This window comes from Diospyros lotus, chromosome 11 (genome assembly GCF_014633365.1).
Source record: "Diospyros lotus cultivar Yz01 chromosome 11, ASM1463336v1, whole genome shotgun sequence".
In the NCBI taxonomy this organism is placed as follows: Eukaryota; Viridiplantae; Streptophyta; class Magnoliopsida; order Ericales; family Ebenaceae; genus Diospyros; species Diospyros lotus.
In genome coordinates this window covers 5969938-5983309 of record NC_068348.1, presented here as the reverse complement: position 1 = coordinate 5983309, position 13372 = coordinate 5969938, and the positions used below count along the sequence as shown (strand labels likewise).

General features: G+C 34.4%; 1 protein-coding gene across 1 annotated transcript; it reads right to left on the bottom strand.

The window, feature by feature from the left end:
• Positions 1-1421: 1421 nt before the first annotated feature.
• LOC127812922 (short-chain dehydrogenase TIC 32 A, chloroplastic-like) lies at positions 1422-3399 on the bottom strand. Its single transcript, XM_052353510.1, has 8 exons — positions 3251-3399; positions 2919-3150; positions 2733-2812; positions 2482-2638; positions 2290-2371; positions 2062-2149; positions 1917-1963; positions 1422-1809 (listed from the first exon to the last, which is right to left on the bottom strand). The coding sequence occupies exons 1-8, from the start codon at positions 3372-3374 to the stop codon at positions 1621-1623; spliced, it is 999 nt and encodes a 332-aa protein (XP_052209470.1). The 5' UTR covers positions 3375-3399; the 3' UTR covers positions 1422-1620.
• Between the last annotated feature and the right edge of the window lie 9973 nt (positions 3400-13372).

The window sequence follows — 13372 nt, the reverse complement described above, 5'->3', positions numbered from 1 at the left end:
CATTAAAAAAATATTTTCAAAATTTCAAAGAGAACACGTTTTCTAATTTTCTGTTTTGAAAAAAAGTTTTTCAAAATGACAAAAAGAACGCATTTTTAATTTTCTAAAAATAGGCTATCAAAACAGAAAACTGAAAATGAATTCAAAACTCAAAACTGAAAATTAAAAAGTAAAGAGAACGCAAACTAAAAGACTCAAAAAGTTTAAAATCTCAAAATAAAATTTTGAGCTAAAAATGTGTAAATTTTCCTTTGTTGGAGGGTTTCAAATAAAGTGCAAATAAGATAATTAATATTCAAAAATTTCTCTAAGAGTTTTTGCAACAAAAAAAAATTATCTATAAGAATTAAACATTATCTATAAGAATTTTAATTTTAATGTACCTTAAAATATTAGAATAAATATTATCTATAAGAATCTCAATTTTAGTAAATCTTGAAATATTATGACAAATATTATCTAGAAAAATTATAATTCTGAAAGATTTTCCTCTATAAATAGATGAGTCATCATTTCAAAAAAACGTACATCTTTGATATTAATTTTAATATAATATTTAATTCTTCATTATTTGATTTAAACAGAGTATTTGTAGTAAAATTGCTATGTGCTATTTGATTATTTTCTATCTTGCAGAGCTTAAGCAAATTAACGGTGAAATTTTCATTATTAATGTGTTTGAGCGACAATAATTAGAATTACCAAAATTAATTATTTAATATAGTTGGCAAAATATTTAAATGGAAATGAGTAACATACTTGTTATGACAATTAAGACTACACATATATACTTAATTTGTGGGTGTGAATGCCAGAAGATTTCCCATGGCATTGGCCGTATATTTGCATTGGCTTTTGGTCTATGGCATGTTATATTATTCCACCAATGCCAATGCCAATGCCAATGCCAAAACCCTGAATGATAATAATTAATCACATAATAATTAAGTAATTAATTAATTAATTACTATTCAAAGATCATGATCACAAAATCAAAAACTCCCCCCCCAACGCATGCTCGTCCTCCCCTGGCGCACATTAGTAGGCCCCCCGAAAGACAAAAAAAATAAAATACACCACCCACATGGTGCGAGCCACCCCCCATTTGCTGCTCTCCACTATTCTGCATTCTCTTCGATCTCTCGGAATGGTCCTCTCATTCCGAATACGCACGCACAGATCATACGTACAAATACATCACACCCACACACACTTCATATATAAACTATGATTATAGTACACATCCGGAGCTTCCATTTCCAACCACTTTAACACATGCCCGCACCTTAAACAAATTAACATCCACCTCATCAAATCCAACCACTTACACATGCAGCATCATCTCATCAATGCTTTAATACGCTGAATTGTATTGAATTCTGTTACGTTATTGAATTTAATTGTGAGACTAATAATAATAATACTATGAAGAGGGTATATATATATGTATGTATGTATGTAAGCAAAAGCTGTGTACATTATGGTATATCCGCTGCTAACACTGCTATTAATTAATTTCTATTATATTATATATATATATATATATGTTCCTTTCTTTAAAGTCGGTCTCTAGTGTTTGAGAGTATCTAAGCATTTTTCTGAATATTTTTTTTTTTTTGGTTATGTCTGGTCAAAGATTGCCTTGGAGTCGCCGGAGACCATGAGTTCCGACGCGGACCAAAGCCTTGCATCTTCGCCGGAGTTGGATCCTAATTTCGACGGCGACGCTTCGTTACAGTCTGCGAAGTATTTTCCGGTGACGTTGGCGAGCCTCGGGTGAGTTGCGACATAGCAAGTCGTGGCAGCGGCCTGAACCAGAAATAAATAAATAAATCCGTTGGAACAGTTTCAGATGAATTCTTTTAGTTTCAGATGAATTTAAAATACTGCGGGAGGAAGAAAGGAATAATTAATACCTGCGGAATGGTCTTCAAGAGCTTGGAAGCCAAGAAGAACACCAGATCTGCGTAACCAGAAACAGGTTTGAGTTTGATTTCAGATAAGGATTCCAAGTTAGTTGAAAATGAAGGTCAGTTTTGGAGAATTAATGGCGGTCATGACCTGTGATGAAGCCTTCTCGTTCTCTGGTGAGCCTAGTTCTCACAATACCTGGATGAACGCAATTCACAGTAACGTTTGCATCCATTTTCTGCAACACTCGAAGAACACGTACGGACGAATTAATACATCGATTCGATCGACGCGTTCACGAGCAGCAACAAATTTAGCTTTTCTAGTTTGCTATTAATTTGTTAAACAATTGCGTTCAGGTTCAACAGCCTACCCTACCTTGAGCCTCTGAGCCAGTTCCTTGGTGTGCAAAACGTTCGCGAGCTTCGAGAGAGCATAAGCACGTGTAGCATCGTATGGGCTGTTCAAGTTCAACATCGCACCAAAGTCAAACAGAAATTTATTTCGAGTCTGCGACACAGTATTCGAGTCGAATCCTCTTTAAAGTTTTCCAGATTTTCCAATACTTACCTTTTATTTCTGGTTATCATCCCCAGGTAATGGATTAGGTCGCCGGAAAACCAACTGTGAATACTCGACGCCACGTTCACAATGCGTCCTTGAACGCCGGTCGCTTTTGCTGTTCCGATCATCTTCTTCAGCAACAGTTTCGTCAATAAAAAGTGTCCTGAATTTTCCAGCAGGTTATATATCCTTTGGCCACCTCCGAATTAACCAATACGGCAATACCTAATCTTCTTTAATTACATGTAAAATTTTACCTAAATAATTGGTCGCAAAGGTCATTTCTACTCCGTCTTCAGTGATAGCATGCTCGTACGAGAACTTTCCGGCGTTGTTTCTGAGATCAACCAGAAAATTAAGCAGAGTAATATATATATATATATATGGATACGTTTACATGTATATATATGTATGTTTGAAGATATTTGAGTTTGGGAGTTTACATGAGGATATTGAGAGGCAAGTCGAGAGAATCAAACTCTGCAACGAAGCGTCGAACTGAATTGAGGGAGCTAAGATCAAGGGCCATGACGATGATCTCTGATTCAGGGAACTCCGACAAGATACGAGCCTTGGCTTCCTCTGCGGCCTTGAGGCTCCTGGCCGGGAGGACGAGTCGCGCGCCGCGCTTGGCCAAAACCCGAGCAGTCTCGGCTCCTATGCCGGAGGTGGCGCCTGTGGTGGTGATGAACCACACCGTACGTAAGACAACGATGACCATGATGGTTGATGACTGATCGATGATTGATTGTGCATTTTGGTCTAGTCTGCTTACCTGTGATGACGGCGGTGACGGAGCTCAGATCGGCGCTGCCCTCCGTAACTTCCTCGGCGGTCGACTTCGAGCCGAACCCACTAGCTCCCGTTGAGCCCATCAGGTATTTCACGGTTTCAAACATCCTCTACCCTTTTTATCTTAAATTAATTTTCCCCTTTGCTTTTTTTCTTTTTCCGCTCTGCTCTCTCCTTCTCCTCCTCCTCCTTAGCCTATTTTCTCTTCTTTTTGAAACCAAAGTACGTATATGCGCTTTGCAGTTGCAGAGCTAAAGACAACGAAAGTAAGGCCGAGTTACAGATAAGTGTAGTTTGAGAGAGAGAGAGAGAGTTGGGGTAGTGGTCCAGTGAGGAGAGAAAGTAGAACGGAGGGTAAGAGTTCATTTTATAATGGTGAACGTAGGGTTTAGGGAATCAATCAAGCAATCAATTAAAGATAGAGGGACAGGATTACATCTTTGTCATTCATTGATTGAGATTTAGGATGATTGCTTTATTATTTCTTTTCCATTACTTTAATCTTGCATTATGATGATGATACTTATAGATTAGGAATAGATAATAATAGTTAAAGGGAGTTGTTACAAGTTAAAAGGTGAAATGCATAATAGTCAGTGTTTAAATTAGGATTATAGTAATTTTTTTTTTATAAATAAGGATCTAAATTTTGACAAATGCATGTGCTTCACAATTCTTGATATCCTTATCTAAGTAAGTTTTGAAGTAGTGCACTTTCCCAGTAAATTCGTCCAACACATTCTAGAAAGGACAAGGAAATTGTTGGGCACCCATTTAATTCTTGATTTTTGTTTAATTTTAAACCAAAAATTATTATCCGTTTACCAATTACATGGAAAATGCAAGGCATTTGTCCGTGTGAGAAGTCACCAACTAACGAAGAATAGAAAAGTGAAAAGGCTCAAGTGTCGACTGTCGAGGCAAGGGGAATCGCACGTGAGGGTTCCAAATTCGCAGAGGGAGGGAGCTTCGGTTTGGTCAATCCCCCACCCACGCCCTCGAATCTGTCACCGCTTCGGGATAAGAGATTTAATGGTCAATCATTCCCGATTCAGCCGTCCACATCTGCTCTTCTTATGCACCTACTCTCTCATCTCTCTCTCTCCCCCTCTCGATGAATTGGTTCTGCTCCGGCCAGAGAAGAGTACCGTTGTTTGCCGCACCTTGTGGTTGTACTTGGCCCTGGAAGGAGTCACATACCCGTCCAATGCCGAATATATATCCCCCCCACCCACCAAAATGTGGGTAAAAATAAAATATTTGTGGGACTTGTATTAATCATGATTAAAATAAGCCCCACTTTTCAATCATGGATCTGGAACTGCTAATTGGGTCTTAATGGGGTGTGTGGTCTAGTGATAAGACATGTTTGCAGTTGAGGAGGTATCTTAGGACACAGTTCGGGTAGAGAATATGATTGCCTGGGGAATAGAGTGGAAATCTTGGATTAATGGAGGGTAGAGACCTTGATTGCATCAGGCACGTTTCTCTATCTCTGTCATTGCCATGGAGAAAAGGCGGGTGGAAGAACAAAGCCACCAGCTTTTCCATCCCGCTTCTTCTTCAGCTCCCGTGCCCCTATGTGGGCACCCTTCTCGGAATTTTCCTCTCAATCACAACTTTTAACTAAATAGGTTGAATTGGCAATGTGGGAGAGCATACCTCTATCTACATAAGGTACTTAAGTAGAATAAATAGAAAATAAATTTAAATTTTTAAATGATAAAATCTCATAATTCAGGTAATTGTGAATTTAAAATTTACTTACTTTCTCATTAACTGAATTAACTTTATAAAAGTAAATTAAGTCTACACAAATAACTTTATTTATGAAAATAATGATAGATTGGTTGGATAGGCTAAGGGCGTTGGATAGGCTAAGGGCGTGGTGACATGTAGTAGCTGGTGTTATTGACTAATCATAGTGTTTTTGTGGGTATATGATTGCAAAGGCAAATGGATTTTCTAATGACAGCACATGGGGAAGTTTTTGACTCGCACTTAGATTCCAACTAGCGAAATGCTCGATACTGATCGATGTACTACCCACCGTTTCCAGTTTCAAACACATTTAGGTTCCAAGTTCCAACTATGATTCTTAGTCCCGCTCCTACCTTTCTCAAATCTATTAAAAATTAGCATCCAACTATGATTATCAATCCCCCCACAAAGTTTAAAGAATACAATTTAACATAGTATTTGATCATTATAATTTTTTTTTTATTTTCTCTTGTCTTACTCTACCTGTGATTGGAATGATAGGCAATCTTTGTGGAGTGACTTTAGTGTTTTTTTTTTATTTTTTATTTTTTATCAAAGTTGAAAAAGCTAGTACAAAAGATGTTGCCCTGTTAAAAGGCATGCATCAAACATGCAGTTCAGGTCAAAGACTTCAAAAGGGTTTACCTACTTAGTTGCTGACAATGAATACAATAGGGAAAATAAAATGAAAATAAATTAAAATGGTAAAAATATTTTTTATTTTTTAAACCAAAGCAGGCAATCGAATACCTTTTTCTGCTTGGGTTTTAACCTAAGACTACAAATAAACACTCTACCCAATCAGCCTTTAGTTCTTTATCCATTGTTTTTTATATTGTTGTTGATTGAGTCTTCCACACTAAGGCAGAAAATAAGGGGAAAGGGTTTGCATGGTTTTTCAAAACCTGTGCAGATTGCCTTGGAGTTGGGACTTGGGTCTTGGGACTTTGGGATATGTATTTTATGAAAGGAATAATTCACTACTTGACCAGTCAGCCCTACAACTTAAAGAAAGGATCTTACTAATTAATTAAGCACTTTTGATCTTTCATATTGTATTGTACCTCGAGTAATGAATGGTTTTGAGGTTAATTTGACCCGTTGCATTAAGCAAAGTATTATTTGCTTAGACTTGCATTGAAAGTCATGCAATGTATATCATCAAGAAGGGAAAAAGGTGTGTGATTCAATGGTTTGAGTAATCATGCCTCCTTGTAATAAAATGTTATTCTTAGCTCACTTTCTCATAAGAGGATTATTCAATTGCTGCTTTCTTGGATGGCAAAGTTTGAAAACCACTGAATTCTTTTTTCTTTTCAAATAAAAAAAGGAAATAATAAACTATATATGAAGAAGGGATTCAACCATAGTTTAAATTACAAGTTAACAAGGCGTTCAAAATATTAATGTTTGAACAAGAATTCAGCGCATGATTATTGGTGAAGAGAATTTGATGCGGTCAAAGATTGATTCTCTTGTATAAAATATGTTAGGTTGTGACAAAATATGACACCACACACTCAATAGGGGATGAATTGTGTGTTATGGACGTTTTTAAAAATAAACATGAAAATAATGAAATACAAGTAAAAGAAATAACAATATATCCTAGAAACATAAGAGATTTCTAATAGTTTGACTCAAATTTAGCCTACTCCGCTACCTTAATTCCACATTAAAGATTTTAACAATTAACTAAATTAAATTTTCTACTTAACCAAGTAGGTCCTCTAATATAAAGCGCTAGGAATACAAAACTCTTACCAAACCTGGCAGGCTCTCTAGAAATCAAATTAGAAATTATAAGAAGAAATACAATAAAAAAGATATGAGAGTTGACGCTCTCAAGTACAATATTTCTAAAAAAAGGATACAAAGACTAAAACAAGATAATACAAATGATATACGTAGCCTTTTGAAAGAAAAATAAAAGTACAAGCACTAGTTTCATTATGAGTTATATATATAAGAGAATCGATATGAAATCTCATAAACAATTCATATTGTTGTCGTCAAAGTTTTAGTACACAAATTTAGTGTAGTTGAACAAATTAATTTCCTACGTTCAGGAGAAACACAATTTATTATGTAAATTGTGGGTTTATAGCTTTTTCACACTTAACTATTTGGATTTTGTTCTTTCTTGGCCGTGCCCTCTTCTATGTTGTTTTTAGTTTTTTAGTCTTGTATTTCAGTTTGTGTATTATGATTCTGGCTATGCTACTCTTTTGGTGTATTTCCATGATGCAAGCTCTCTGAGCATTTTGAGATTGGTTGCCTGCATATGTCCCATCCAAAGCCCTTTAGTGTCATCTTCTTACACTTATTTGAAAGGTAAAAGTTAATTAATTTGTTCAATTTAGCCCTTCGCCAGATCCGCCCCTAATCTAAACTCACAATTCTACTAAGATTTAAATCTCTAGATTCAGAAGTGCTAGAAATTATCCAGTTCAAGTGCTTTTCCATTCTACATTCGTGAGGAAGCTAAAGTAAGATGGTTTCATTGTGTTACATTAATATTGGTTCGTAACAGTTGTCACATTTGGGTCTTCTAGGTTACAGTTGAGATATACATTGGGGTATCAGCTTATTATAATTTCTTGAAAAGTGATTTGTGGTGTGATTAGCCTAAATGATCACTTGTATTGTAGAAAGGTTAAAGGTGCACTGGTAAAACCTCCTTTAATTAAACCAAAAAAAACCTTCTTTACGGATGCGGGAAATCCTCCAAAGAGAAATTTGGAGACGGGATGTAGGCTTGGAGAGTGTGTTGGCTTCACTTGAATTATAGGAGTTTTAAAGTTATTTGGTAGAGTATTTTGGTTTTCTACTTAGTTAATAAGAATTTTTTTAAATAGCTTATAAGTTATCCAAAACAAGTTAAGAAAAAGGTCCTTTTAGACCATTTTCAGTTTTTAAAATAGTAAAAACGTATTCATTTTTCATATTTTTAGAAACGTATTTTTGAAAATAAGAAAAAAATTTGTACAGAAAACTAAAAATAATAAAAAATCGTTTTGGTCGTTTTCATTCAAAATTTTCAAAATGTAGAAAATAACAAAGGCTGTTCTCCTATTTTTTTTTTCAAGATCCAGGTTCAACTCCTATCTTCTCCTTCTTCTCTATTATGTTCTTTTCCTTCTCTTTTTTCTTTGAGGCTCGGTCGTCAATCGCACATGCCATTGCTGCAAGTTGCCATCAATTGCCCCCATCGTTGGACTGCCCACGTCTTTCATCGTTGATGTCGTTCACTCCTCTTGCATCGCGACCAGCAACCCAGATCCGCCCCATTCGATCGCCGAATGACCATCGTCATCCATTTCCAGCCACCGTCGTCATTCGAATCGTGACCTCGCCTCGCCTTCGTTAGTCGTTTCTTCTTCTCCTTTGCCGTTCGCCTACGTTGTCCATCTCTACTTCTCATTTGGGTCGACCATCGATGGCCCACCTTGCTCTAATCGCCTCTTTGACCACAAATGACAAGCTTTTCTTTTCAGGCTCTTCTAGCGATTCTTCTTCCTACCGTTCTTTCCTCTGCAATTTCTTCCTCTTCAGGTTTAAGTCTTTGTACTTCTTGAATTAGGTCTAATTTTTTATTTTTGTTTCTAATTTCATGGTTTAATCTGGATCTATGGTGACCTAAAATAGGGTTTTAGATTTGGAGTTTCTAATTAGGGTTTCAATTTTGGAATTAGGGTTTAATTTGGGGAGGATGATATGCATATCAATAAAACATGTTAGTCAGGGTGGGGGTATGCGCAAAACAGTCCATTTTGGATTATGAATAAATAGCTCAACGATTAAAAAAATTGGATGCCTAATTTGATAATTTAAAATTCATATTTAACTTGGATAATTTAAATATCATATTTAACTTTTGTGAATTAGAAATCATGAATTAAGATATCATTTGTGTGATTATGTTGGACGAGGAAGATCGTGTGAAAAGGAAGAACTATTCAACTATAGGCATTCCTCGTGTCGTCACGTTATTGAATATTGCATTAGAGTTTTAAAGACAAGATTTTATATTTTGAAATTACTTACCAATTATCTACTTAGTAGGCAAAGATAAATTTCTATTACATGTTGCGCAATACATAACTTTATTCACTAGGAGCACACTTTAGATAGGTGGTTCACTAAGTATTCATAAAAAAATATAGTATTTCAAGATATGCCAGAGTCAAGTCAAAATCAAGAAGTCATATATTTTGATGCTAGTCAGACAATTCAAATATGATAAATTATGGATCAAATTGCCACACAAATGTGAATTTATTTTATTATTTAATGTACAAACTATGCTTATTTATACCATGACTATTTAAACTTGTAGTCGTAATCTACTTGCTATTGACTTGTTTGATATAATCTTATTTATAATGAACAATCACATTTTCTAATTCTATTGAGTTTATCTTTAATTTTATTTTTATATTTCTTATTTTTTGTCAGAGTTAATTTATTTTTTATTTTATTTTTGTAATGAGAAACAAATATTGCAAGATTCACCAACTTCAAAATGCATATATTACAATAATATGCTAGTATTAAACTATTCTAATTTACTAAATAATTAAATTCATTGAATAAAGTATCATAAAATATTTTTTCTCAAAATTGTAAAGTAAACTCGTTTTTCAATTTTTTGTTTTAAGAAATAGGTTTTTAAAATGATAAAAAAAACATATTTTCAACAATCTCAAAGGAGATACTTAAAATATAAAATTAAAAATAAATTTAAAATTCAAAATTTAAATAGGTAATTTTTTTAAAAAAAGTTAATAGAGAACTTACAGCTTTTCCTTGACTAAAAATAATACTAAGTCAAACTATTAAGTCGAACCAACTTTAATTATGGTACTATGCCTTTTTATTTTGTCTTATATCATTTACCATCCAACAACTGTTTCGAGACAAGCCTTTCAAAATATAGCAAATCATCAAGACTTTGCACTATTCATTGAAAAAGAAACTTAGAAGCTGTAACTTCCCAATTTATCCCTCTTTGACAAGTGCTTCGTGTGTCTGATCACAAGTTAGAGCAATAATACATTAACACACTTTAAATATCCAACAGTTAAGGGTTAAAAGTAAAAGGAGGGCTTAGAGTACAAGGCTTCCTCAGATATGGCCTGCCCAAAAAGTCAGTTCCATATGGATTTGTCTCGTATTTTGGATACAATATTACACTTAGTCCAACTCTCTCTTAGATTTTGCAGAATACTACTGGTTTTATGTCTTAATCACTCTCTCTTATTGGACACTTTTGTAGTAGCCAACTCTATTTGACTATTGAGATGCATTGAGCCGAGCAAATCCTAAAGATCCAAAGCTACACGGGTGCTCGCGTGTCTGGTCATGTCTTGCCCCTTGAATCAATATTAATTTTCGCCCCCACAAGCATGGTGAGGTAGTAAAGCATTAAAAATTTTATATAAAATATTAGAGTTTGAATTAGTGTGATAATTTAGAAAATAAAATTATTACTAAAAATTAGTATCTAAAAATATATAGATTTTGATCGTATCCGAATTTAGTATATCGAGAGAAAGGTTAATCAGCTTGAAGATTAGTTGGGCAAAATTCAAAAACTTTAGATAAAAAAAAAAAAAAATAATCCCCAGTCTAAAAATGAAACCCTATTTGAATTTAATATCAAGTGAATGCCCGTTGAATACTAATTACCCTTCTTCAATGAGTGCCACTCCTTTCTGTGGGAACCTCAGAATCTGGCATGGGCCCCTCCCCCAAGATTAGTGTGCTTAGAGTTGGAAAAGTCTCACCATCTTAATTAGTTTTGGTCTGATGACTCTAATCATCTCTCCACCTCTCCCTGATTAGACTATCTATGTTTTTTTTGTTTTAATATTAATTTGGGGATGGGTCTCTTATGAAATGAGATTGGCAATTGTCCACCTTGTTAAAGGGAGCTCACACACCAAAATCACAACCCCACCGAAAGGAAATATGAAAAAAAAAGAAGCTCAAAGTTCCTTTGCAAAATCAACACAAAAATATTCACAAAGATGGGGTGGAGGGAGGAGTTCGTGTTTTAACAAATGGCGCCATTTAGTGAATTGGAAAATTGTAACTTTTTTTTTTCTTTTTAAGGATAGCATTCCTAATTTTAACTATGTTTGACTTTTGCTAATATTTAGATTGAGAAAATTCAAGAGTCAAGTTAAAATATCGTCGAAAAATATCTTTAGTATAAAAAAAATTTATTTTACGAGAATTTTGTATAACTAATAATTATTATTTCAAAGAGTTTGGTGAATAATTCGAATCCAAATACCACATTGGATGTGATAACCCAATCTTTAATACTAAAACATGTCTTTAAGTTAATACGACCAAGTTGGATTCATCAAATTTGGACAATTAGTCTAAAACTAGCCCACATGAGGATGATGCTGGACATCTCCTTGCTAGATCATCCCCCCTTTACCACCTATATCTATATGTTGTTTATTCATTGGCTTTGAAGTCCATAATTGTTGAGGTTTGGAACTTTCATACCCTCTGCATGAATAAACAAACACATTTGCAGCTAATCTCCTACATATTAGGCTTTTTGAGTAAAGTGTGGTTTTCTATATCATTAAAGGATCTATTACATGGCCCACCACCAGCACAATCCACTTATTAACTAGACTACTCTCTGAATCATATATTGGGGGGGGGGGGGGGGGGGGGGGGATCTTATGTGATGTCATGCATCCACAAAGCTAACATGCTAGCATCAGATTATATATATACATATATGTATGTAGCTCGTGTGCAACATCTTGGTGCATTTTGATATTAATTCTGAACCCTTTTGTCAGTTCATTAATCTTTGATGATGCCAAATTAAAACCCTTTTTTTAAGTATCAGGCAACTCACTCCACTGGCTTTGGAGCCATTATTGGGTGATCAGTTTCCTCAATCAGTGCCCACTTTGGAGCAAATCAAGAGTCCTGTCACCACCTACAACCCAACACTTCGCTTCAAAATTTTATGTGATCTTCTGGAAATCGCATTTATAATCACAGCCTAATCTCTAACTAAGATATTTCACTATTATTGTCATTGTCACAATCTCTCCTCTAATTATTGGACATAATGTTATCATCTTATAACGATAAGATTGTCTATCCGTAAATGAAATTAGATGGATGTGATTTGAATTGTGGTGACATCCTTATTGCAACCAGAAGCAAGGGAAAGTTTACCCCTAAATACAATCATTTCCTAACCCTCATATATTAGTTTTGTGCACTAAAAACACATTATTACAATGTTTTATATTGAACCTGATGCAGGCTTCCTTTTTTTTTAGATAATTTTATAATTTTAATTATTTAATCATTTTAGCGCTTATTCTACTAGTTTTATGAAGATTTAAATATTTCTTAATTAATCTAGAATTCCTTATTCTGGAGTATTTAGGATTTCTATTTTATTTCTACTCTTCTTTACTTTTCCTTTCTTGATTAGAAATCCTCTACCCTTAAAATAGGAAGTTTAAAACTTCAAGTATATAAAAAGGATGGCCTTGAGTTTATTTTAGCACATATACAAACATTGTTTTATTCCTTATAATTAAGAGTGTTTTCTTTAATTCTTAAGTCTTTGTGCTTATGAAATGATTAGTCGAGTGTCTTTTTTATTTTGTCACGTTATATACTGCGTCAGGTGATATCAAAATATAATAAACATTCGTTTAAATGACAAATAATAGAGTTATTATAGTGGTGGCCTTCTTGGTAGTGATTAGAGAGCTGAGGCACTACGAGAGCAACATCATAGGGTAGTTGATGTGGATGGGATAGCCTTAGCATTTTGTGACAAGTGTGATTTGGGTGATTTCAAAGGCTAATTTCAAGGAAATCGGGCTAATAATTCTGAGTCACTAGCTTTGCTAGTGAGGTTTATGCTTTTTGGGGCAAATTCCTTTGTTTAGGCCTCGAAATTAGCAATTTTTCTATTTTAGGAAATGATTGATTCGCTAATAACTTTCATTAGGAAGTGAATTTTAATATGTCGTTTTGAGAGATTTTCCTTATTTTTTGCTAATTTTTAATTCTATAATGAAATCTCAATCTTTCATTTTTTGGTAAGATTCGAGATTTAGGATTTTGGGGATGTTTTTCAAATTATAGCCTATAAATTCTATGTTTATAGGAGGTTGTGGATCGATTGATGAATTTTCAATAATTTCTCCCTTAATTCTCTTTAATTTATTTGGTATTCTTTAGAATCAACGAGTTATTGATTGAGTCCTATAATCCAATATTTGTGAGCAAATCAACGGGTTATTAGAAGGCTTCTGCTACGTCAGTAGTGTTGAGGGCC